The following is a 26,545-nucleotide window of genomic DNA, read 5'->3' as shown; positions in this document are numbered from 1 at the left end:
GCAGTAAAGAAAAGTTGACTTGAGGTCACACCGCCGCCAGTTGGCGCTTACAATTTAGCAGAACGGCACACATGCGCATCGTGCAGCCTGAGCTGTCATCACACCGGGACACGTGAGGTAACCGCACATGTACGTTTTTATCTTTTTAGGAAGCACGACGGAGGCACCCCATTAACTTTGGTCTTTTTCACGACACAACGCACCCAGCGTTCGGTAGGTAGCAGCGGGGGCTAACTCGCCGCTAAGGGGGTTTTGACACAGACGGAAGTCCATCCATCCATCCATTTTCAATACCGCTTATCCTCATTAGGGTCGCGGGGCGCTGGAGCCTATCCCAGCTGACATAGGGCGAAGGCAGGGGACACCCTGGACAGGCCGCCAGTCCATCGAGGGCTTTAAGGTGCAGACGGAAGTCTGCACCTTAAAGCCCGCAGAGTGCACCGGGTTCTCGTGTCCGTAAAGGCGCAACGATATGACCGAGCACTGCTGACAGTCCATTTAGCGAGCGCGCGGACTACAGCGAGGCAGTGTACCTACAGTAGCCCGGCAGGGTCCTCCTAAAAAAAAAAAAAATGTCTGCGTCTTTAAAAATAACTCTTTACCGGGTGGTGCATGATGTCAGGTTGCATGCACTGTTCATGTGAGCGGCGTTCACTTCCTGCAAAGGGATAGGAGCGTAGCGGGCAGAGAGAAAGAGAGAGTGGGATAGAGAGATGGGGGGTGGGGGTGGGGGGCGCTGCGAAGATAGGACTGGAGTGATATAGAGTGAGCCAGCGGACGAGGGGAAACCGGGGCCTGCTGCTGCTGTTGCTGTTGTTTTTATTTTTGACACACACACCGCAAACTTTATAGGTTATCCGAAGAGAAAGCCTGCCACATCTGCGCCAGCTGTCAGCCGCAGTTTATGGAATAGCGACATATCTCGGGTAAATATATCCCCTTCTGTCTTGGCTTGATGTGTACAATGCCTGGTTTGTGTGACGCATAGGTTTTTTTTTTTACCATGCATTATTCCCTCGCTGCTCCTTCTTTATATACAATAGGAAGCTGCACACTCCGACAATCCGCTTGACATAACAGTACGAGAGGTGATTTAGATTCAAACTACCAGCTAAACTAAGCGCGACTCGTAAACTTTCACGAAGTCATATCGCGAAATGTGAAGGTTTTACTCGCAGGGGTAAAAGGTGTACCACGCGCCACTAGAATGATTTAATCCGATTGGAAGGACTATTTTGTGTTGCTCTTTCCCATTCACACATTTATGTCGTCAAAATTCTAATGCTGGGCGGTACTTTTAAACTCTTAACCACAGGAAATAGTGTTGTCATTAGTTGCAACTGTACGAGTAGAAAAAGTGGCACGATATTATCGGTCTTGCGTCATGATGAAGTCAAAACAAAACAAAACAAATATCTCCGCCCATAAGGATCCATTGTGGTGCTATATGTTGCATCATTGCGTCAAGGAATGAGCCTACTTTACAAAAATCAATTGAAGTTGCTGCTGTTGTCCTAAGTCATTATTGCACAAGTGTAGCAATGAGTAGCCCGAAGTATGATTCAATGCAGCTGGCTTCCCAGATTCTCAACGTAAGCATTTCCCACGCATTACATTGTCAGCACTGCTAGTTCAAGGTATTTATTTGAGTACTTTAGTCTAGTACAAGAGACAAAAAAGACACCAAAAAAAACATGATACAAATATATAATGTATCAGAGTGATTGGACTATTAAGATTAGGTTTCATAATTTATAAAAACTGTTCAGTACACTTTACTGTTGCCTGCTGTGGTGTCAGCTGTGGCCCGGTTTACCTCACCTGAACCCCCTTGCACGTGCGTGTGTGTGCGTGCGTGCATGGGTGTGTGTGACTAGCCAGCAAGCATGTAACTTGTGGCAATTTTCTTCATTTCCTGTCCCTTTCCTTCCCTCTCACATACACTCTTTCTTTCTGTCAAGCCGCTCTTATTCTTATTCTCTGGTCCACCGACTATGGAAGAAGAAAAAAAAAATATCCCAACCATTACCAAGTTAGTTTACGGTCTACATCTTAATCTCTGTCGTGTGGTTTCAATTTACAGTATATGTAGCATCCTGGTCCCAGACAGGTGTCACACAGGTTGGACTTTAAAACGACAGCTTGGCTTATGGAGTCATGTGAATCATTTAGGTAGTGTGAAGTGTGTAGCGTTCCTCACCATTTTACAGTTTTGAGCGTTTTAGTGCCCATCTGTTTCTGCTTCTCCCCCATAGAAATATAATGGGGGGGGGTAACAAGATGTATTCTACTTCTCTTTTGAATAACAAACAGTATGAATCCATAGGTGTGCCTGCCAGACCAATAGAAACACAAAGGTAGCTTCTACAAAGCAGTTTATGATCCCCCGCCCCCTCCCCAATACGTGGAAATCAGATTGATGTAAGTTTTTTTTAATCTTCAGTGTACACAACATACATGGAAAATATGGGACTTTTTTTTCTCTTTCCCTTTTAAACGGAGGCCTTCCAACGCCACTCGGCTTTGACTTGGACGTCTGCCAAAGGGTTGTGATGGCTCTCAACAGCTGTATTTGTCTGTGTGTGTGTGTGTGTGTGTGTGTGTGTGTGTGTGTGTGTGTGTGTGTGTGTGTGCGTATTTGCGTGTGTTCTGTGAGTGTGTTAGCGCATGTGTGTGTGTGTGCGCTCTCGCTGTGTCCCGGGATGCCCTTCCTCCATAGGCCTCACGTTATACAGCATTCCACAAGGGGGCCCGGGGCTGTGTGCAAGTGGGGAGTGTCAAGGAGAGAGAACGACAACACCGTTTCAAATATAACTGATGCGGATACGGACAGAGAAGGGGGAGAAAGTACAAAGACCGTGAGGGACTTGCCTCATCTCTTGTTACACCCCTGCATGAACAAGAGTTGAGGTTGCCTCAACACATGAAAAGCATATTCAGGTTATACAAGCTATGGTATTCTTAATTTCTTATTACACAACTGTTTGAGGACAACAATAGCACGCTTAGAACATTCAAAACCTGGAGTTTTTGTTCCCAGTGCTGCTTTATTTGCTCTGTGATTGTGACTGCTAGGTGCACTTTTATTTGCACTCTATATGCGTGTATACTCGTGTGGGGAGGTGTGTTTGATTTTCCTTTCCTGAGACGGTAATGAGTCATTGCTGATGGTATGCGATACAGGCCACCAGTCATACATCATATTCTCATACATTCTTGTATCCACTATGTAGCACATAACTACTGCTGCTGCTGCTGCTGGTGTGTTCAGGCACGTTGGTTCTGTTATTGGAACTGATATTCGAACAGATTAGGTTACCTGTGGTTATTTCTAATGAATTGGATGTCAAAAGAAAAATACAATAGTTTGGTTCTCTTCTTAATGCGATGATGGGGTGTGTCACTATCAGAGTAAAAGCCTGGCAAGTTCATGAATCTGAAATGACTTTAATGTTGGCCATCCAAAAAGGTTTGAAAAATGGAAACGGAAGAAGAGTATCCAACCAATATTGTGCGGGTTTAAAGGTGCAAGATGGGGAGCATTTTGATTGCCTCTCGAAGGCAATGTTGAGAACATGTCGACGGCTCATGTCACGCCTCTAACAGCTCTTAAAGTGCAAACTATGGCAAAAGTGCTGACAGAGCTCACAGTGTTCACCTGAGGTGGGACAGGAGGGTGGGGGCTACGCTTCCATGACAACACCGCCACCGCCGGTCGGGACAGCAGCTTTAACCGCTGCATGTGAGCAGTGCAGAGCAGTGCAGAGCAACGTCCGTGAGCTAACCGGTGGTGCATGCTCGCATGCACGAACATGCAATAGAAGCATGCGCAATAAAACCCTAACCCTATGTAAACAAAGCACAAAAAGAAACTCGGAAACAACACACAGAGGCAAAGGGACTTAATTCTTTATTTAGGGAGACTTTCTTTTTCTTTACATAGAAAATAGTTGTTTTCTACTGTATTAATACTGAATATTAAATACAGTTCTTTTGTTAAAGGGGTATACTTTCTTGATTCTTGTTGTTCTGAGTTTGTATTCATGGTTGAATGCACTTATTGTAAGTCTCTTTGGATAAAAGCACCAGCTAAATGTAATGTAATGATGTAATGTATAAATACTCATCTCCTGAAATGCAGATTTATAGTAAACAAAGTTGGAGTGACCTTACCTTGTCCACGTATTTTCTTATCAAAGCCACAATTAAATTGGGATTCATCAAATCAGATTACTCTATAAGTGAATCTGGCTGCACTGTTGACAAAAATAGATTAACTTAGATGAATGAAATTAAGTCCAAATGACTTGTGTTAGGTCTGTCTTCTCACTGATATAACTACCCATTAGGCAATGTTTCCCACCTTAATCAATAGTGAAAAAGAAAAAAAAGTCTTAATCAATAAAGTTGGCAACAGAAGAATTGCATTTGTCCTGCGTGACACTATTAGCAGCCAAACTACATGTTCATGGTCTAAAAGGTGATCTAAAAGGTGATTACCAAAGAGGGCTGGGCAGTTCCTTAAATGCACTGCTCAAGTAGTGTAGCAGACTCTTGGAATTCACTACTACCCTTTGTCAGTCCCTCTTACTTTCCCAGTATTTCATACAGATGTGAGGCTAAGATGGAACATAAAGCAATATGTTGCTTTTTGTTTATTTATGCACCCTTAAAATTAATTCCCTACCCCCCCCCCTAGTGGTTTATAGTCAACACAGAGATAATAATAATATAGCTATGGATCTGAGTTTCTACTACTTTTTTCCTGTTATTTACTGTGCACAGATATACATGTACAGTCCATTTATGTACATGCTGAAATGCAGAAAAGTGGAAAAAAATAATGAGGGCGCAAATGTGAGAGAGAGGATCAGCAAAAGCCGTTGGAAACCTTAAAACTATAACTCATTTGGGCTACTTTGGCTTGCTACATGCTTTTCAGGAAGCCTTCCAAGAATTTAGACAATGAACAGTAAACATGGCATGTTCCTCAGAACAATTCCACATTAGATCTCAAAGATCACGTGTTTCCTCCCCCCCCACACACACACCACACACACACACACACACACACACACACACACACACACACACACACACACACACACACACACACACACTACATTGCTGATAACTGCAGCAGCTAAATCTCATGTTCCATGTGTATGCACTGTACTTATACTTGGCAACACTTGGCAAGAAGGAGCTCTCAAAAACTGCCAATGTGCAGACTCTCTCACTCTCACTCTCACTCTGTCTCAGAGATTTCTGGTAAGTGACATGTTTGGCCGTTGGCATAATGCCTAGCAAGATCACATGGCATGAATGTCGTGCCTGTGTTCTGTGTGTGTGTGTGCGCGCACATTTGTGCTCAAGTAGAAAAAAAAAAAAGAAAAGAAAGGGAGCATGTGCACATTTGATTGTTCCAAGTATTTTCAGAATGAATAGGAGCACGTAGCCCTAGCGAAGAATTATGTGCTGAGAAGTATGATGAGGACGTGTTTCTGATGGTCATGAGATTTCATTCCCCAATTGGATGGAAAATTGGATTTAATACTTCATAGTCAAAGCTATTTTGCCTCATGTTATGGTATTTGTGGCATCATTACGTAAAAACATCCATGAAGGTTATGTAGCCCTATAGAGAACTTATTTCACTTATTATTACTTATTATCACTTAGTATTTTACTATGCATCAGGGGCGGTTCTGAAAAGCCAGTAATACCCGGCATATGATTTCCAATTCTGGGAACTCTGTTTGAACTCCTTTTGTGTATTTAGTTTACAGCACAGGGTTCACAACCATACGGTCACTTGCACTCACTTAAAAGAAGAATGTGTTGGCTTTTTAACCCCCCCCCCCCATATCTTTGCAAGTCCTTCATTGTAACTGAGGGCTGTAGCCTGAGAGATATTCTCAGATCCTTCGTGTTTTAGCGAGGGGACATTAGACTTACTGTGAAAGTCAAACCTATAATTCAGGAGATGACGCACACAGACATGCACAAACACACAAATTCACAAACGCATGAATAAAACCCACAGAATCATTCAGATATGCACACTTGTGCAGAAGAAGAGAGAGAGGGAGCATTTATCCTTGCAGCCCACCTCAATTTTCCATGCTCTATCGCTGTGTGCTGTACATAATTAAATTGCTGCAAACTTCAAGTCTCTCTAGACTTGTGCCGGTCAACAAAGCTTGCTAATTAGTGCATAAGGTAGGACGCGAGGAAAGCAAATAGGCTGACCCCTTCTCTGGGCCGGTGACCTGTCCTGTATGTGCTCTTCATGTCCTAACCGCCTGGCAGAATGTGGGTAGGAGCCAATGGAAAAAGACAGGAATCTGAGGCGGGTAGTTTTCACTACACATCCTCCCCCCCACCCCATCTACATCTCCCCCAACACCCCACCCCCCTCCCATTTCCACAGCTAACATGCGTTTGCAATTACTGGAGGATCACAGCATTACTTACCTGATGCTTGCAATTGTGTTCCTTGCAGAAGGGAAACGCCACTTTCACTTGAAATTTTTGCCCCATAATGTATTGTTTGGTAATATACGAAAGATGGAAATGTCCCTTCTTTTGTGGTTGTTCTGGAGGTGACAATAAACAGAATCATCCCTTAATGTGCTATGTAGCTACAGCCCGCTGGCGCCTTTAGCAGCAAGACTTGAGAAAGCAGCTAGCCTAGCAAAGATTTAAAAAAAGACAAGACATCTGCCTACCAGCTCCCATAAAGCTCACTATTTAACACGTTATGCCTCGTTTATTTCACTCATACAAAAATAAATTGTCGGATTTCATTGCTCCTCACCAACGAAAGATTGTCCAGCACGTAACCCACCGTAAACATAGAACTTAATGTTTTTGTATTATTATTATTAGTGAGTTGTAGAGGTAGAAAAATAATTATATATATAATTAATTAATTAGCTACATGACAAACAGTGCAGGCCATAATGTCAGTCCATCAGCAAATCAAAGTAACCTGACCTTTTTAAAGTAATGAGAATAACCATCCTGTTTAATGTGTTTGTGATGTTATCCCCCTTTAACGTAGACTATTATAGCTCTGATACTTTTGTACAGGATCACGCAACAGCAAACCCTTCTGTGTGTGTGTGTGTGTGTGTGTGTGTGTGTGTGTGTGTGTGTGTGTGTGTGTGTGTGTGTGTGTGTGTGTGTGTGTGTGTGTGTGTGTGTGTGTGTGTGTGTGTGTGTGTGTGTGTGTGTGTGTGTGTCTTCAGTGGAACTATCGCATGATTTAGCAATAACAATTCACTTATCCTCAATTGACCCTCATCTAGTTGTGTACATATAACTTTAAAAAATGCCCTTTTCATTCTGTCAATGTTTTCTTAATTGTGACTTGAGAAGTTGATAAACAAGCTCTGTTTACATAGGTCAGGTATGGCCCTTTTCAGTGCTGCCCATGAGGTTAACCAAGGTGGCATGTTATTTGATCACATGTATGCTAGCTTAGTCTGGTTCTGACTGGGAGACTCTTAGGTCACAGTAATGGGTGTTTATGTGGAGGGTGGGCATAAGAGGGGCGGGGGGGTGGGGGGTATGCACTCAAAATAAATGTGAATGTATTGCTATGCACTTGAACAAAACAGGCTTTTATATAACACTATAACACTAGACAGCATTATATTTTTTTTATGGGAAATGTCCCATGTCATGAGACATTCTTTTCACCTACCCCTGATGATCATATCAAACAGTGTTTCGTTCCCCCACTGCGCTTTTTTTCTTTTTGCGTGCAAGAGGATGAATTAAAGCATTCTGGCTGCTCTAATTGGAAAAAATGTACATGGCTCAGTCGATGTGGACGCTGCTCTCTCTGTATGTGTCTTTGTGTGGGAGTGTGTTTGTGTATAGTGTGTTTGTGACTGTAGACAGTGGGGCACTGATGCTGAAAGATGTGTCCTCATTTCTGCACTGGGCTCCTCTGGCGATCATGTTGGGCTGCTCTGATGTCACGCATGTGTCACTGCAGAACATTCAGCACAGCGCGGGGTGATCAAAATGGCATGTACATCGTCTCCATATCCCCCCCACCCCTCTCTCTCTCGCTCTCTCTCCCTCTCTCCACTTCTGTGTCACTCTCACTGTCGCTCACTCTTCTTATACTCCCTGTGTATATGAACTTGAAACTGTAACATACGGTTAAAGTCGTTCCCAAAATTAGTTTAGCATGCAGAGGGACGTCTCACGAGGGGGACAAAAAGCAGTGTCTTTGCTGAGGAGGAATTAAACATTGCTTTCACACTTTAAGGTGCCACAATCCTTGTCATCTCACCTGTCCTTGCCCCTGTTTGATTGACACTCTTGCTGCAGCTGCTATCCACCATTTTTTTTTTTAATTCTTGGATGAACATCCACTGGCATAATGTGTCACATTCTTCCAACACGTGAATACCTAAAGACCTTAACGTTGAAGTGACTTTGCAGCTGGTAGAACCTATAGACTAGCAAAGGAGACTTTTTTTCTTCTTTTTTTCTCAGCGTAACTCAGAAAGGGAAGAACTTGCAAAGCTCCTTAGTCTCCTGCACAGAGCTGTGCCTCAGGAACTATAAGATTAAGAATTTGGTACCAGCCCTTCTAAAAATGTTTTCCAATATTTTGCTGGATAGCAAGTTGGTTATTCTTTCCAAGGCACTCTCCCACAATGTACATGTTAGAGTGCAGTCCATTTCACATGACTAGCATGTTGGTAGTTAAGAGGGCTTGGATTGATGAGGCTGTGAAATTGCTAAATAACTATTTTGCTCAGACTTTTAAAATAAATTATAATTTTAGTCTTGACTGTTTGAAACCACATTTCAAACCATTTTTAATTTGTTTCTGTTATCAGCTTGAAACTCCCCCAGCAAAACTTAAGCTCTTTGAGATTCAAACGCCCGGGAACTCCCCACCCGCCAGAACCTTTTGAAGTTCCTTGGATGAGTCTGAAGCCCGCTTTGGCTTCTAGATCGAAATTTGACCTGGATGACTAAGAATCTTTGTAGTCAAGAATCACAATGCTGACATAAAGACAAATATAAATTCCAACCACACTTGGAGACCAAGTGTGAAGTAAAAGGGAGGAGGGGAAAAAGAACGTTACATAGAGAAAAGTTTGTGTACGAGTAGGTTTAGTTTTTAGTTCTTTCACACGCACATGTACGAGCATGAACAGATGCAGGTCGACGGAAACAATTCAAGATTTGGAATATACAAATTGTTGTAAGGAAATGCACTCACTGGGTTTATTAGACCTTAAGGATGCACACAGTGTGATATGGTAAACAAAACTGAACTAAAATATTTAAGTCAAGACAAAATCATCAGTAAACATTTTTGATTATTGTTTGAATTGGTAGTCAATCTATTCAACAGATCTATGTTAAAAGTACAGACAGTTGGTACAATAAAATATGTTCTCACCCATTCTATTCCCTTAGTATCTCTTTCCTGTTTGGTATGTGCATGTGCAGGATCACCACTGATGTGCTTTCATTTGATACTGATTCGCCCTATTTCCCATTTTTCACTGTCTCGTTCACCATGACAATCAAATCATGTTTGGGGGGGGGGGGGGGGATGCATACAGAGTGTCACCATTGATGCACATACACTCACAAACAGGCAGACCTCTTGTGAAATCTAACCTAATTGTAGTCCTTGTGTGACAGTCAGTGACACTCAGCAGGCCACTCCCGGCCCTTGTCCCCAGACGAAGGTCACGTTGAGGAGGACATCAGTGGGGTTTTAGGGCCGTGTTCTTTCGAAACAAAGTGCAAGCAACTGCACAAATCTGCTGTGTTTTAGCATCCTTGGGTATCGGATGTCTTGTGGCCAGGAGCGCTAGCACAGCACTGACACCCCTTCTTTGTAATTGTACTTGCAAGAATAAATTATCAAGGAGCTCTAAAGGCAGGCATCAACTCCAGCCAATCAGCGCCGTCTTACACCTGTCTCCTCCCTGCCATGGCACAATCACAGAAATGAGGGAGCGCATTCGAGCCGCGACAAAAGCTTCTCGGGAGAGTAAACCGATGTCCTTGTCAAAGTGGGAGTGCAACACCCCGACTGTGATGCCATGGGCAAAATGCTGTTATCTGTTCACATACACTTTGTACCGTGAACAAGTTTTACAGTTTTTATATGCATTCACACTGTTCACACCGAACTAGGCTCGCAATAAACCCTACCTTCATGAAGGTAAGATAAGATAAAACTGCACACATCTTCCCTTTTTTTGATGTCTTCATACATTCCACAGCTTTGCAATGAAACTAATTAACATATCACAATTGTGACCAATATCAGTTTATATTTTAAGTAATGTTACCACCACCAAATGGGCAAATCTGCCTGAGCGCATCGAAACTGATACTTTGCTGGCAGAAGATAAGTGCACACTAGCATGAAATTAGCACCCTTGGGCTCATGGAAAAATGTACAGTTGTGTGTTCTGCTTTAGACACCCACACACATGCTAGCTCGGAGCTGATGCCAATGTAAAGGATTTATCCGTATGAAAAAAAAAAAAAAAAATGACATTCCGTTCATGGTGCAGTATACTGTATCATTGTGTGCACGCACAAATGCTGCTGCTTAACGTCCACACATTTGTTCAACTGATGCCTCCCTGAATCACGTCTCGTCTTGGTCTGCTCTCTCTTCCCTCCTTTTTCTGCTTGTGCTGTTTACGAAGCTTCCTTTTTTCTTTTTTTTTCTTTTTTAAAGTCGGGGGAATTTTCAGTCTTGTGTCAGTGTTTGTTCAAAATATCTCAGTCTTGCGTGAGTCCTGAGCCTGAGTTTCCCTGCTGCTCTAATGTCACACTTATGTGTTGCTATAAACTGGAACGACCTGCCGGCCCCTGTGGTTCCGCAATACGAGCATTACTGAAAAAGATCCAGCCGTCTTTGTCCCTTCAGCACTTTCCCTTGTTGTCCTTAGGTTATCCTGCATTATCTTTCTTTTCCCGCTGTCGTATAGCAGGTTTTTGTAGCAAACAGCCATCCTGGAGAGACACTCTGCAACTGACGTCAGTAATGTGGAGGTGGAATGTCTTTTTGATTACAACAAAGTGTCAGTTTGTAGATATCGCTTGCCCTCGTCTGTCACTTGCCCTCCCATTCAACAGTATACAACCACACCATATTCAAATTATTGGATATTCTGATAGATGTTTTTAAATGGGCAAAACAACCCGATTCAGCCAGCCAATCAGGACTATTTAGCTTAATAGTCCTGTCGTATTTATTTTTCTCTTTTTATTTCTCCAGCATTCAGTATTTTCTTTGTGTTCTTTTGTCATCTTTGTTCCCGCAGTTTCATTCCTCATCCAGAACAGTCTTTTTAAGCATTACCTTTCGCTATCACTCTGATTTTCCAATTGCTCTCTAACTCTCTTCTCCCTGTGACTGTGCTTTGTCAACTTCTATCTTGTTCTTTTCTATTTGCATCTTTCACACACACTCCCTCTCTCTGTCCTCACTCCTTTTGTTCGTTTATCTCCTCTATTCCACCACTCCTTTTCGCCTCTCTCAATTTATTCTCCCCTAATGTACCTTTCAAATTTTCTCCCTCCTCTATCTCTATAGCGCTCAACTGTTTGCCCAAAAGCCACCGTGTGTGCGTGTGTGTGTGTGTGTGTGTGTGTGTGTGTGTGAATCCCAATGACCTAGTCGCTGGAGTTTGGTGTGACATAGTAGCCGCTGCGACTGTTTGTTTGTTTACCTCCCACAGCCACTTGGAGTTTATTAACAAAGCCTTTGCCTCAGGAGGATAATCTACACACACACACACACACACTCGCAAATACACAGACACACACACACAGACGTGCTCTTCCGCTGTCTTTCCCACTATCTCTTTTCTTATGCGCATCACCACGACTACAAACTACAGATGGGTAGCCCACCGTTTCAGGAGCTTCTTGTCACAACTTTGTGTTTTGGGGAAGTCTCCAAACACCGACATGTGATATGTCAGAGTTTAAGGTGCAAGAAAAGGTTGTTAATTCGCTGCAATGCCGTCTTCCTCCATAAAGCTGCTGCATTTTTACGTATGTATTGCTGTACGTGCTTTCCCCTTGCCCCTGCACTAGAAAATGGATGGATGGTTATTAGTCATTTTATACAAATGACAAGTGAGCCTTTGACTGATTGATTTTAGGGGAAATAAACAGTGACCACTAATTACGGTAGCAATAATTATTAATACATCTTCAGAATAACTCTAAATTACCTTGTAGAATTGATTTTGTCCGCTGTTGGCAAACAATCTGACATTTTATGTGCTAACTTGTTAGCATGCAGTTGGCTGTTTACACAGCAGATTCAGAACGTTCAATCTCCTTCAGCTCGCTCTTTGGTCTCGAAACGACTCTATTTTGCTGCTAAATGTTCCTCTTGGTTCTCCATCTTAGAACATTTGTCAGTCTTCTTTTCCCTGCTGGGCAGGTAGATTACGTGGGGGGGGGGGGGTTGTTTTGCTATAAAGCTTCTTAAAATTGGGGGCAACTGCACAGTTGTGATCACTTCGAGCGCCCCCTTTCACATAGTCATTTGTTTATTTGTTATTTTGAAAATATTGATTTATTTCTAAGTGAATAGCCAAGAGGATAGCTTCAGATTCATATAACCAGAAATACAAAAAATCAATTGATGTCCAGTCCATAACACTGTATGTGGTCATACAAGAAATCAATTCAAAGGTACTGATGTATTAAATCAAATTGTGACACAATATTATGATGCAGGCTTCCGGTCAAATCATCCCGCCTTAGTATATAATTCTAGTCATAATTTTTATATTGCCACGGACAGCATTGTGACCTTAGTTTTACCTAAAATACAAGTGGAAAGATACCAGACAATATTCAGCCCACAACAAATCATTTCATAGTTGTCTGTTTGTTACATAACTGTATGAATCATAGGGATTTTTTTTCTTTTTTCTTTTTTAAAATTATTTTTTAAAGAAAAGATGATTTTGATCCTGACTGTGCAGACAACGTCACCCAGCAGGGTCTATACACAGAGAATGATGTTGCATTAAAAGCAGTGATGAGCATCCTCTCTCTCTCTCTCTCTCTCCCTTTCTTTCTCTCGCTCTCTCTCTCTCTCTATCTATCTCTCTCTCTCTCTCTCTCTCTCTCTCTCTCTCTCTCTCTCTCTCTCTCTCTCTCTCTCGCTCTCGCTCTCGCTCGACATCCCATAATGATACTCAGACAGACTCAGGCAGACACCCGCCCGGTCACGATTGGTAGAACTGTTGCCAGGGAGCGTTGCCGTCTCAACGTGGATAGAATCTGTTGTCTGGTACACTTTAGACATGAGAACAACTGCAGGATCTGAATATTTATAACGAGGGGACTGTTCATATTGAGATTGTATAGAGGCAACATAAGGAAGAGAGGAAGGCGCTGTATCTATTCAGTTCACTTCAAAAATGTCTTCTAATTTCCTTTTTATTTGTGTATTGCCGTACCGTTATGAAATATTAATTAACGTAATCACTTCTCTCTATTTGTCATCTGAATTTATGTTCAGCTTAATTAGGTTTTTATTATCTGCGTCTTGAATAAAAGTTACTGTGACACCAACTTAACTTCAAGATTTAACTTACTCGAACTGTTCTACAGTAAGTGCTAAATGGCAAATGCATGAATCATAATTGTGTATGACTTTTTTTATAGTGTTATGTTTGAATGTTACCCTTTTGTTATTTGGTGTAGCTACAGTACAACTAGTAATTGAATCTGCGTGCATGTATGTGTGTGTGCCATCTGGCGAATGGTTTCATTTCTTCATATTATTCAAATATGGCTGGACCTGCTGCTACAGTTAATAACACTGTGCGTAGGTATGAATCCTTGATTAAAATGAATGTAACACATTCCAACAAAGGAACGGCAATCACAACAACATTCAGATCTCAAATCACAAACAACGTTGGCGCACACACACACACACACACACACACACACACGCTCGTGCCTGACTGTGTGTCTGCGGTGCCAAAAGTCACAGCCGCATATATAACGTTGATTATGAAGACACGCCCAGGTGCGCGAGAAACTTTGACGTGGAAATGCAAACACAAAAGGAAACGAGGACACAAGCAGCAGAGAGACACAAACACAATCAGTTGAGGGACTTCATGCCTTTTATATTTATTCATCATGGATGTGCAAAGTCTATATTTAATGCAGGTAGAAGGAGGCTGCAATTTCCGTATGCGTGTGGCTGTTCTTATAATGTACATGCATGTGTATGTATGTATGTATGCAGTGTGCCAGACTGCCGTCCTGTCTGCCTGACTCAACATATTCTCCGTTCACTCTCCTTTGCTCTTTCTCGCCCCCTCCCTCTTCCTCCTTTTCCCTCACTGCTCCCCCCTCCCCCTCCCCCTCTCCCCCTCCCTCTCTTTCTGCCCGGCTGGCACGTACATGCATGTCTGTAGACTCTGTACTGTGCTTGCTGCCGTGGCACGCGCCAACCTCACTGCAATGCAGCCCTGTGTGCATTAATTGGCAGAGAGAGACGGTGGCTATGTGGTATGCAGGGTGGGAAGGAGAGAGGAAAAGGGAGAGGGGAGAGGCGATGTAAGGACACAATAGTCACAATAACTGATTGATGGGCCGATGGACATGCGGTCTGGCAGGTTCACAGAGGGACAGACGGACACAAACAAACATAATGTGCATTGCTGAGTGTGCACGGGGAGATTACCTGACTGTGTTGCCGTGTGTTTAGGAGAACGAGGGGGGGGGCGCGTGTGTGTGTGTGTGTGTGTGTGTGTGTGTACACGTCTGTTTCCATTAGTGTGTTTGCAGAATTGTGTCTCCTGCGTTCGACTGTGCTTTTTCTGTGTGCTCGCTCATGTGTGGCTATATGTGCCATGCAGATATCACACGGCTGGAGCAAAGCTCTCTAAACCAAAGTCTGACTCACTGTATTCAACGCTTTTGTGATATCCTCCCTTTCGTATTTCCTCTGACTGAGGAGTAAAAGTTTGCTCAGTTTAGCACAACTTTCTCCACTTGAGGTTTCTTTGGCAAACAAAATGAAGCCCAATGTGTCTTCCTGGGGACACGCTCGGTTATAAAAATGCTCCGCATCAGCTTTTTCTTTTCTTTTCTTTTTTTTTTTTTAACGGATTGTGTGTTGTGAGGTGAAAAGATGAAATGAGATTTTGAAATCACTTTGACTGTCTTCATGTCTCTCCGAACGAAATGCAGAGCAGAGGTCGGAGCGCTTCCTCCGTTGGTTTTTTTTGCTCTCGCATGCAAGAATTACACAACATTTTAACGTGTGTATGTGTGTACGCACATAGAGTATTGTACAAATGCACTTACTCATCTGTCACAGCCATTTGCATTCTTATCCTCCCCCACACACATCTTTTCTGGAACGTATTCCTTTCTGTTAGCTGTTGTCTTTTATCTTTCCTGCCTTGTCACAGGCTGCGACATCTGGCTCCTGTCCTCCCTCATCCACATCGAGCAGCGTTTTAGGGATGCCTTCCATGCGCCTGGTCAACACAAAACACAAAAGTGTCGCCTTAATAAGCTGAGCCAGCAAAGTGGAGGCGTGAATTAATCATTTAAATGACCAATTCATGTAAGAGGACCAAAAAAAAAAACAGAATAGTCTTGCGTGAAGCCAGAACTTGTCTCCGTTGTGTGTAGGTGTTTGGCAGCAAAGTCCTCGCATGATTCAGAGAAAATACACAACACTTGCTCAAAAGTAAAGCCTCTTTTTCGTTTCTTTTTTTTTTTTTTTTACTATTGTCCTCCAACGATTGTAAGACAATGGGGAAATACATTGAAATGACAGCTTGTGTCTTTGATGAACCTTTTAAATTCTACAATTGGAAGGATGAGAGGGTTGCGTGCATTACAGCGTCCACTTTAGTAAAGCGTTGTTTTACCGTGACGCATTCTCTCCAGACTTGCGTCAAACAGGGATGTCAAAAGTTTCACTATTCTATGTTTAATTAATTAATGGTGGATATGACCTCAGTAAGCTTTTCTCATTTCTCCTTTGTCTTAGTCATCCACCCCCTTTCTGTTGGACCATATAGGCATCTGTGTCCAGGGGCAAGTGGCAGAAGTTGCTTCAACCTAATTGTCTTTCTCTACTCGTACTGTCCTCAAATGACTTTCTCTCTGTCTCAACTCTCCCCTCCCTCCCACCGTTGCTTCTCTCTAGCTCTGCCCAGCCTCTGTCTGTAACTGTAGCCTGTGTTTTTCTCTCCCTCCCACTCCCTGCGACGTATAGATACTGCATTGATCAGACACATGCACACACACACTCACACAGTGAGCCTCCCACTCCTTTCATCATTGATTCGCTCTGCTCTGCTCTCCTTCTCTCTCCCCATTCTCTCTCACTCCCTCTTTCTCTCTTGCTTTCTCTCTCTCTCTCTCTCTCTCTCTCTCTCTCTCTCTCTCTCTCTCTCTCTTTTTCTCTCTCGACACAGCGGCACTTGTTGAATTCCACCCTTGGAGAATAGAGGGGAGAGAAACACAGAGAGAGAGAGAGATAATGACAGGGAAGCAGAGGGAGGCTTTGAGACAGCGCAAGGACAGACAGTGAGCAAAGAGAATGGGGCTTTGGAGGATATAGAGATAGAGGATAGGCCGGGGAAGACAGACAGAGGAAAAGTCAGTCAGACAGCAGGGAGAGAATTATCTTCAAGACAGTGGGAATGACACTTTAAGAGAAAGAGAGTCGACCAGACGGAGTACATCAGAGTGCACGCCTTCCATCTCTAACTACTCCTCTTCTGTCCCGGTCCCGGCTGCTGCTGGTGTGTTAGCGAGTGCCGAGGCTCCATGGTGTGTTTTAACCAGAAGACTGGCTTACACAGGTCAGAACTGTCTGGGATAACAGTGAGCGCTTTTCTCTGCATTTGTGCATGTGTGGGAGAGTGTCGTGTGCTGGTTTCCCCAGGTGAGTGCTTGCGTGCCAGAGTATACAGTAATTTCCCTACGCTGTGTCTGTGTGTGTCTCTGTGTGTCTCTGTGTGTGTGTGTGTGTGTGTGTGTGTTTGTGTGTGTTTGTTTTAGGCGTGAACATTTTTATGTAAGTAAGCCAGAGTGCATGTCTGTCTGTATGGAGTGCATGAGGTGGGAGAGAGAGAAAGAAAGAGAGAGTGTGTGTGTGTGTGAGAGAGAGAGAGGCGGTGACATTTCTTTTCAGTTTGTATTCCTGGAAACTGTTCTGCAGCATTGCTTAATAATGAAACCAGTGCGTATATGTTTGTGTGTGTGTGTGTGTGTGTGGGGGTTAGCGGGTAGAAAAGAAAAAAAAAAACACAACAATGACACAAGGTTCAGGGAAGGATAGATGGTGCAAACATGCCCAGAGTATTTTACTGAGACGGACGAAATCAAAGTTAGTGGGAAATTGTGTGTACGGCGTGAGTTGTCCTGTTTGGTTTCCAAGACAGAGTTTAAAAAAGAGGAGAAATGCTGACCACGGTAATAGCGAGTCAGCAAAATCAAGAACTATCTCTAAACTCTGGTATTCAGTGTGGTTTCCTCCCTCGGAAAAAGTTGTTGTGACGGACGATTTACAGGTCGGCAAAACCCATGCTCGATGCACTAAGTGCAAGACATTGAATGAGTTCAAGGTTTTTGGGGGAATTTAAGTTGAGTTAAAACAACATAGCCTCAAGGTATTTCACAATGTCCTCATGTACAGTAGGCACGGCATTGTGTTTTTTTTCTTTCTGTGTGGACTGACTTGACTCCTCCTTTTCTCTCTCTCTCCTGCCTCGACTGTCTCACCCACTATCGCCGCATATCCATCTCTCTTTCACACACCTCTCACTTCTTCTCCTTCAACTGTCTTCATTTTCTCACTTCATCTCAACTCTATTTTCATTCTTGCGCTTTTATTTCATTTCAAGATTCTCTCAATTTTCCCTTCTCGCCTCTCTGCCTCCCTCTGGCATGTCTTTCATCTTTCACGCTTTTGTCTTTTCACTCCTTCCTCACTGCTGCATTTCTTTCTTTGCCAACGCATCTTACATACCTTCTTTTTTACAGATGCCTCTCTCAGTGGCGGAGTCTGCAGTAAATATCTGAAACCCTGCCTTCCTCTTCGTCTGTGGCCAACATGTCCCAGCTGCTCCACGTGGAGATCCCAAACTTTGGAGCCACAGTTCTGGGCTCCCTTAATGAGCAGCGCCTGCTGGGACACTACTGCGATGTATCCATCCTGGTCAAAGGTTTGTTAGTAGAACATCTGGAGATTTTATTTTAGTTACAGTAACTTTGAATTGACGCTCGAATTTTGTATCTCAATTTTCTTTCCGTTCTTTGTTATTTCCATCAACCAGGTCAGGCTTTCAAAGCCCACCGGGCCGTTTTGGCTGCCAGCAGCCTCTACTTCCGTGACCTCTTCAGCAGCTCCACCAAGAGCCAGTTTGAGTTGCCCTCCTCAGTCACACCTGCTTGCTTCGAGCAGATCCTCACTTTCTGCTATACAGGGAAGCTAACAATGGCAGCTAGTGAACAGCTCGTAGTCATGTACACAGCTGGCTACCTCCAAATTCAGCATATAGTCGAAAGAGGCATGGACCTAATGTTCAAGGCAAGCTCGCCTCACTGTGACTCGCAAACAGCTGGGTCTTTAGAGGAAACCGGATCCGAGCCGCAGAGTCCTTGTAACAACGGAAACGGGCTAGCGGTGGCTGCCCTTTTGGGAACCACGGGCTGGTCTCCATCCCTACTCATGGCGCAGCGTAAGATTAAACTAGAAGGGGGTGAGCCGACGCCGCTGACGACGTCTTTGGCGCAGAGCAAGATTTCGTCTTCGGAGTTGGGGAGTCGGCTGGCAAGGGCCAGTTCACTGTTCTACACGACGGCTGGTGGGACCGCCATCCATGGTTTGCCATCTTACCACCTTCAAGGGGCCGGTGGGGGAGGAACAGGAGGAGGAGGAGGAGGAGGAGGAGGAGGAGGAGTTGAAAGGTCAAGTCCTGGAGCGTCCAGCCTGCCAACCACTGACAGTCCTACATCCTACCAGAATGAGGATGAAGAGTTTGAGGAAGAGCCCTATGATGGGATCACAGAGGATTCCTACAGTCATCTCTATGGGCGTTCAGCTAACCCCTACGGGAGTGAGTATTATGTTGAATTGATGCTTTTATGAAATATTTGTGAAGTGTTGCAGTGCTTTTGGTGTATTTGGTGTAGAGCACTCATCACTGAAGCTTCACTCTTGAATATTTGTCATCATTAAAAACTTCTAAAAATACATTATGTTCTCAGTTAAAGTCAAAAACACTTTACTTTGGTATACTATGACAAACGCTATAATATTTACATATATATATATATATATATATATATATATATATATATATATATATATATATACACACACAGTATATAAACAAATTAAAGTTGCTAATGATAAAATGCTAACGAGACCATTTCAATGTCAAGTCGGCATCAATATCGTCTCACCAATATCTTCAGAATCTATTCATGTAAGATCTGAGTAAGTGAATTACTTTCTCAGTTGCCCTTGGCTCAGATGGAGGAAATTAATTTGATATCAGACCAACATAAAAGTAAAACTCAACATGACTTGCAGAAATATATACCCACGAATGTACGATTTATGGAACACAGTTCGTCATTGTCCAGAAAAGAAACAAGTGATGCAAATTCAGCTCATTCCAGTTTCATCATTTAATCTTTCATAAATCATGTATCCTGAGCATCTTGAAAAAGCAGGATGTTGTGCCTCCAGTGTGTGTGTGGGTTCTCTCAGCATAAAGATAGCTTTATGGAGTTATGATTGGAGTGCATCGTGACCAACAACACACACTTTATCACAGCTACAACAGCTGGTCTGTTATAGTTTTCACGCTGGTGCAGGTTTGCCTACACATACAGGCATAGATGCTACAGTATATTTACTTGTGTTTGCATTCACACACAAACTAACGTATGCATGTGCACACACACACACACACACACACACACACACATTCATGCATACATGCATACATACATACATGCATGCATGCATACATACACTCCATCTTTCTTAGAAGCCTGCAGCTTTGTAAAATTCTAGAGTTTCAGATATTCATGAAATCCACTCTATCTGCAATCAGAGCACCCTAGGGGGACATTGTGGGATATTTGAGAAGTGTGTGTGTGTGTGTATGTCTGTGTGGTAGGTTTAGGTGTGAATGCAATTGCAAATACATTAATCCAACTTTTCTCTATGCACTAGGTGCATGTGTGGGACATTTAAGGGATTTATTTCTCCTGTTCTCTATGTGTGTGTGTGTGTGTGTGTGTGTGTTTGTGCACAGGAGGTGTGTGCATGTGCATACTCTCACAAGTCCTCTCAGAGGTTAGGGGGAATCATTTTGTGAGTAAGAACCTAACACCCAGCTTCGGATCTGTCCCCCGTCCAAAACCCAAGTTGCGGATGCAGCAATATCATGACTTATCTGGGATACATCTGCAATGCTCTAAAACATTTATGAAACACAACAAGCTTGTCTGAGATTACACCAACCTGATTTATTAATTAAATTCTGTAGCCTCTTTTTCGATAGAGGGCACAGAAGGGTATGGATGCTAGTTATTTGTTGTCGTAGTTTATAGTATTCATATGGACGCATTCATATTTATCTGCTTCTGTTTTTTGCGGCGTAACAAAAGCCGTCTTATCCTATTCTCTTCTCGCTTGCTTTCATCAGTCCAGGACAAGCCAGAGATGGCAGCGATGCCCTTGGCCTTGGAGAGCCGCAACTGTGTGCTGATCCGCAGGGACCTGGTGGCGCTGCCCGCGAGCCTCATCAGCCAGATAGGCTACCGCTGCCACCCTAAGCTCTACACTGAAGGGGACCCCGGGGAGAAGCTGGAGTTAGTAGCTGGTAGGCACGCGCACACAAACGCATGCGTCAACTCGCACGCATTGACTCGCACACATGCGGAGAGTATCTTGCATGCAGTGAGTTTGGAAAGCAACCTTTTGCCCTTTTTAGATCATTTAAAATTAAATTGTTGGTAGAATGAAACGGATACATGAAATACAGGACATGAGACAACTAGAGGTATTCCTTTGTGAAATGGAAAACCTTTCAAATCAAAGCTGCTTATTCGCAAAAGATTTGTGACTGGGGGGGAGGTTCCTCACATGCGAGGGACTCTTCCCCTTTAATACAGGTGTATACGAGACTTCTGTCAGATCTCTATTCATCACCGTTTACAGTGACTGGACTCTAGTACTCTTAAATAAATTGGCGTTAAACCATACAATTAGGACATTTTGATTAAACCACAAGAAATCAATAACATTCCATTGAGTTCTGATCACTCGTGAAAACAACATTTAGTAGCGTCTGACCCTCGCTACTGATTGGTAGTTTTGAGCCACATCACTGTGGCGACGTGAAAGGGGCAGAACAAAGCTGCAGAGCTTCTCTGCAGAGATTGAGGACCGTGACAGAAGGACAACTAGCTCTGCAGTACTCATCAATCAAGCCTTTATGGTGGAGTGACTAGACAGAAGTCACTCCTAGACTAAAAAGCATGACCGTCTGCCAGGAGTTTGCCCGTTATAGAGAGCTCTGAGAGCATGGGGGAAAATATCTTTTTTGGTATGATGAAACAAAAACTGAACTTTTTGGTCTGCCTGCCAGACATCGCTCTTGGCAGTCAGACGAGAAGCTTTCAAAGAGACCAGGTAGCGTTCAACATGTAGATAATATAAATCATAGGAAGGAGGTTTAATCAATTCAGTATTGAATCTTTTCAGACAAAAGAATAGAGCCTGAATACTACAAGTTGTAGTTAGTAATCAGTCCAAAAACGTGTTGGTACAAGAGGTCAAAAGGTTCCTGCATGCTCAGATTCAATCAGATTGTGATGTCATTTAAAAACACAATGGAACATAGCAAAACATAACAGATTATTCAGTTCCATAGTCTGCATGAAAGATGCAGAATACAATACATGAATGTGAAAGAGATGTTTTTCAAAAGAAAGCAGAGCCAAGTAATTTAATAGTATGCTGTTTTTATGGCCTTCAACATAGATTCCTCTCCCGATTTCTGATTCTACTTTTCACAGATGAAGCTTTGTTTAGCTGCGTAACAAATCTCCTTGAACATTAATTTCAAATGTAGCAGAAGAATAAAAGATCAACTGTCAATTGGGCCAAAGGGAGAGAGAAAGGACAAAGCCCTAGAATCTGAAAAGACAAATGGATTGTAATATGAGGAGTTTTCTCAGCAAATCCTCTTTCTCTCTCCACCAGGTACGCAGGTGTTCATGACTCGAGGACAGCTAATGAATTGTCATCTATGTGCTGGCATCAAACACAAAGTCTTGCTTCGCCGTCTGCTAGCCACGTTCTTCGATAGGTGAGTGTAAATATATGCACAACTAAGCAGAACAGTTTGTACCAGTCTTTAAGGGCTTACTGTAAGATCGGAGTCCTTTGTATGATTCCAACACTGCCGCTGTTGTCTCAAACCAACTTTCACACTCCATCTGTGGCCATGTTGTGCAATGCGGTTAGTTGTGTTTGTGTGTGTGTGTGTGTTCCCATGTTTGTCTACTCTATGTGCCTGCTGCTGACTCTGCCCCCTGGTGTTGACTCTGTGTCCCTGTAGAAACACTTTAGCCAACAGCTGTGGGACGGGTATCCGCTCCTCGACCAGTGACCCCAGTAGGAAACCCCTGGACAGCAGGGTCCTCAACGCTGTCAAACGTAGGTTTATTGTCTAAATCCTCAAATATATGTCATAGAATTGCAAAAGAGCACAAGGTGTCAACGTGGAGTTTTGTTGTTTTTCTCTCTTTTTTATTACAGTCTACTGTCAAAATTTCAACCCCAACTTCAAGGAGAGTGAAATGAATGTGATTGCTGCTGACATGTGCACAAATGCAAGGCGCGTCCGCAAGCGATGGCTGCCTAAGATCAAGTCGATGCTGCCTGATGGCATGGAGGTGTACCGCGCAGGAATGGGCATGGGTGCTGCTGTGGGTCTGGGCCTGGCACTGGCTGCCCCTCAACCAGGGGTAGCCCTCCCCTTCGAGCCTGACTTCAAGGCCCTAGACCAACGGTTGTATCCAGATCGCAAGGACCCTCTCAGGACTCACCCACCAATGGCAGACAGCAGCCCCGGGTGTGGGGCAGCCGGAGCTGAGGCTGAAGGTGAAGGCGAGGGAGTCGTCCAGGAGGACCAGGAGGAAGATGAGGAGGATGCCGGCTTAGAAGGTGCAGACGGATCACTGGGGGCGCCAACTTCGATCCCAGGAGCTGAGGCAGGCAATTGTGGCGACACGCCGCCCGAGCAGGAAGTGGAAACTTTTGGACAAGGTCTGAGGGTGAACGGACAGTGAATGTCCCTTTTTGGGCTGCCTCTCTCGTTGTGAAATCTGTTTAACATCGCATTTTCTTTGGCTTGCTCTCCTACTCTTAACATCTCGTCCACCGCTCTTTCTTCTCCTCTGTGCTTCCTCAACGGGAATTATTCGGCACAAAAAGCTGCGCTCGTAAATCTTACTGTACAGGAATTTGTCACACATGCATGCGCACCCGTGTGCTCATGTCCACGCATACTTACTGATATACTTACTGATAGTGGAAGTAGATCATTCATAGAAGTAGACACAGGCATGGCATAGCGCATTAGGATAATCAACTTTTCCTACTCCACCCTTTTCTTAGTATATTCGGTATTTACTCGGTATTTACTCAGTGTTTGGGCACCTGCAGCAACATTACAAAGGCCTGATAGCTGAAGAAATGGCTGGAATGATTTATAAGCAACAGCTGCTTTGCTGGCAGTTTATGAATTGTGGTATGGTTCATAAAAGTAATCTGTTTTCTTGAAAAACCACATCTGAAAATAAACCGAGTAATTTCTGCAAAAAACGATGCTCTTTTTAAAAAAAGTGGCTTATTTGTTGTATGATAAATATTTAAGAATATATAACAAAGACTCTATCGTAATTAAAGGTCATTTACTGCATGACCATCATTAAACGGAAGAATTTTCCTTTTGTGTTAAAACGCAATGTCATATTTTAGGATTAAGACACAGAAAAATTTTTCTGTGAAAGACTTCCAGACAATCCAACAAATAATCTATTGCATGGAGTTGGGTTTTCATGCATATCTGTATTGGATTAGATTGTCAATGTGATGCCTGTGTCTGCTCCCGACCGCCCCTCCCTCCCAACCAACCACGCACACACACACACAAATCCACACACACATGCGCACATTTCTCACCTTATGATACTTAGCCTTCAATATCTGCATCAAAGCATAAAAAAAATACACTGCCCAAAAAAAAAGGAAAAAAATGAACTGTGCTTTTTAACTTTGAAAAGAAAAGAAAATGTCCTTTTTGATTCCATCAATTCTGTCTTGGAGATAAAGAGAGAGACACGGACAAAAACATGCACTAAAAACCAAGCTTGCATGCATGAATACAAACAATGGATACAGAGAATTATTGTAAACCACAACAAAGCCACAAACCTGCATCTAAATAAGCAAACGGCTACGGTTGCCTCCAGATATGCCATTTAAGGACTTCTTTCCCATTTCTCACTGGGATCTGAACTCAGTCTGACACGTGTTAGAACTGACCAGGGTGTGACGCGGGATCAACTGTGCTTGTCACAATACCGATTGGATTTTCTTTTCTAACCACGGGGCGTGCCGTCACCGCGGGTAGAGGAGATTGAATATGAGGAGGAGGAGGAGGAGGAGGAAGCGCACTACACTGAGTGGTAGAAGAGAGAAGCACTGTTTCACCTTGATGTGGTGATGTGATTGGCACCGAGACTACATAGTCCTGCTTCCATCCTGTTTTTGTTTTAATTGTTTTCCTGGAGGGGAAAGGGGGGGGTAAATTATTGAATAAATCTCATAAGAGCAATTTCTGCTGGCTTATTGCATTTGCACTCAAACAAAAAAAAGGTTTAATGGTGGGAAACTAAGGAGTTTGGCAAAATGTGACTGTACTAAAGACTGAAAATGTCCTCCACATCACCCTGATTGTTTGTTTGAGGAGAAGATTGTGGGTTTGTAAAGAGAAAACTGGTCTTTCGAAGATAAGTTTCTGTATTTCCGAAGGGGGGCGGAGTGAAGCAATGTCGAGCAGGGACAAAAACCTGTATGTGTCATACCCATTTTCTTTTTTTTAAATATCTGTTCTGCTGTTCATGCTTTCTGCCACGCATATAGGGACATAGTCCAAACAACCTTGCTTTGTGTATTGATTTTAAGAGTTACACTGTTGTATGTTTTTCTTTTCTTTTTGTTCTTTGTTTTCTGTGTCGAAGCAAATTTAATCACAAGGTCAGACCCTCAAATTTAGTGAACCCCCAAAGTTATTGGCAAAATTCCTAATACTTTTCCACTGTAAAAATTGATAGCATAAGCTAACAACCAAGCAAAAAATACAGTGTGTGTCCCAAATATTTGATCTGTTTGTTTATGCTTTAGTGCTGTGCCACCTCGAAGGTTGTATTTACGTGTCTTGTGTCGGATTCTTTAGGATGGCCCTGCACAAGAAACGCAGAGTTATAATTGCACTAGGTAATAATAATATTAACGTTTACAGTATCTGTCTTATTTTTATTTTGGAGGCAATGCGATCTACCATAGATGAAACAGGGCTGTGATGGAATGACCGAGATGATGAATGAATGTAAACTGACGCACTGCTATGGGGGAGGGGTCCAAGCCGTGGTTGAATATGGTCAAATACACATAGTTCTTTTTTTCTTTTTTTTTTTACATGACTCACTTTTTCCTCAATTGCATGAAGCCGGGTTATGTTTAAGCTGAAAGCTTTAGTGATTTTTAAACTGGTCTTCCAAGGTAGTGAACAGCAGGGAGTATTTCCCTAATATATAGAAAACTTAGTGAGGCTTTTATTACTCTATGGTTTATTCTGTTTTATTCCAACAAGCTCCTCATTTGTTTTAGATATTTTGACAATTGTATGTCTCTAATGTTAAAATGACTGTTCACAAATCTGTACAGACTTTAAGATTTAACAAATAATATCTTTATCTTGTTTTTTATTTTTTGAGCTTCAGTTCCTAATGTTGCTCTTATAATAAAAATAAAGATATTCTGTTTATTGGAACCACTAAATGTAATGACTGGACTTTCTGAGATCACCTGCGTTCTGATTTGTCAACTAAGGTAACAGTCTTCCCAAAATGTATATCTTTTTGGACGTTAACCAAATTCACAGTTATTACTTGAGATTATAAAAAAAAAAATGCTTGGAACCTAATCGGCACCTAATGCCCCAAAATAATAAAACCTGTGTACTACACTGTTAAACGGTGCAGTGAGTATGACATATACATTTATATTCTTTGTTCACCTTGTATGTCATGCACAATCCATTTTTGCTTTTGGTTTCTTTTTTTGTTCTTTTTATCTCTTTTTGCACGGCCACTACTTTAGCTTAGAGGAATATGAAATAAACTCCAGTTAAAAGTAAGCAGGAAAGAA

General features: G+C 42.8%; 1 protein-coding gene across 8 annotated transcripts; it reads left to right on the top strand.

Moving 5' to 3' along the window:
* Nucleotides 1-26,176, top strand: LOC117740054 (nucleus accumbens-associated protein 2). 8 transcript variants are annotated; one of them, XM_034546190.1, is made up of 8 exons: nucleotides 1-117; nucleotides 853-926; nucleotides 18,067-18,248; nucleotides 18,360-19,142; nucleotides 20,748-20,924; nucleotides 22,310-22,415; nucleotides 22,668-22,765; nucleotides 22,868-24,351. In XM_034546190.1, the coding sequence occupies exons 3-8, from the start codon at nucleotides 18,137-18,139 to the stop codon at nucleotides 23,398-23,400; spliced, it is 1,809 nt and encodes a 602-aa protein (XP_034402081.1). In that variant the 5' UTR covers nucleotides 1-117; nucleotides 853-926; nucleotides 18,067-18,136; the 3' UTR covers nucleotides 23,401-24,351. The 8 variants fall into 8 exon arrangements, with proteins under 8 accessions (XP_034402081.1, XP_034402084.1, XP_034402085.1 ...); XM_034546193.1 differs by lacking the exon at nucleotides 853-926 and having other exon boundaries at nucleotides 49-117; XM_034546194.1 differs by lacking the exon at nucleotides 853-926 and having other exon boundaries at nucleotides 51-129; nucleotides 22,868-24,360.
* Nucleotides 26,177-26,545: the final 369 nt, after the last annotated feature.

Source organism: Cyclopterus lumpus, chromosome 12 (genome assembly GCF_009769545.1).
Source record: "Cyclopterus lumpus isolate fCycLum1 chromosome 12, fCycLum1.pri, whole genome shotgun sequence".
Lineage (NCBI taxonomy): Eukaryota > Metazoa > Chordata > Actinopteri > Perciformes > Cyclopteridae > Cyclopterus > Cyclopterus lumpus.
The sequence above is the reverse complement of the archived record's forward strand: the minus strand, read 5'-3'. Positions and strand labels throughout refer to the sequence as shown.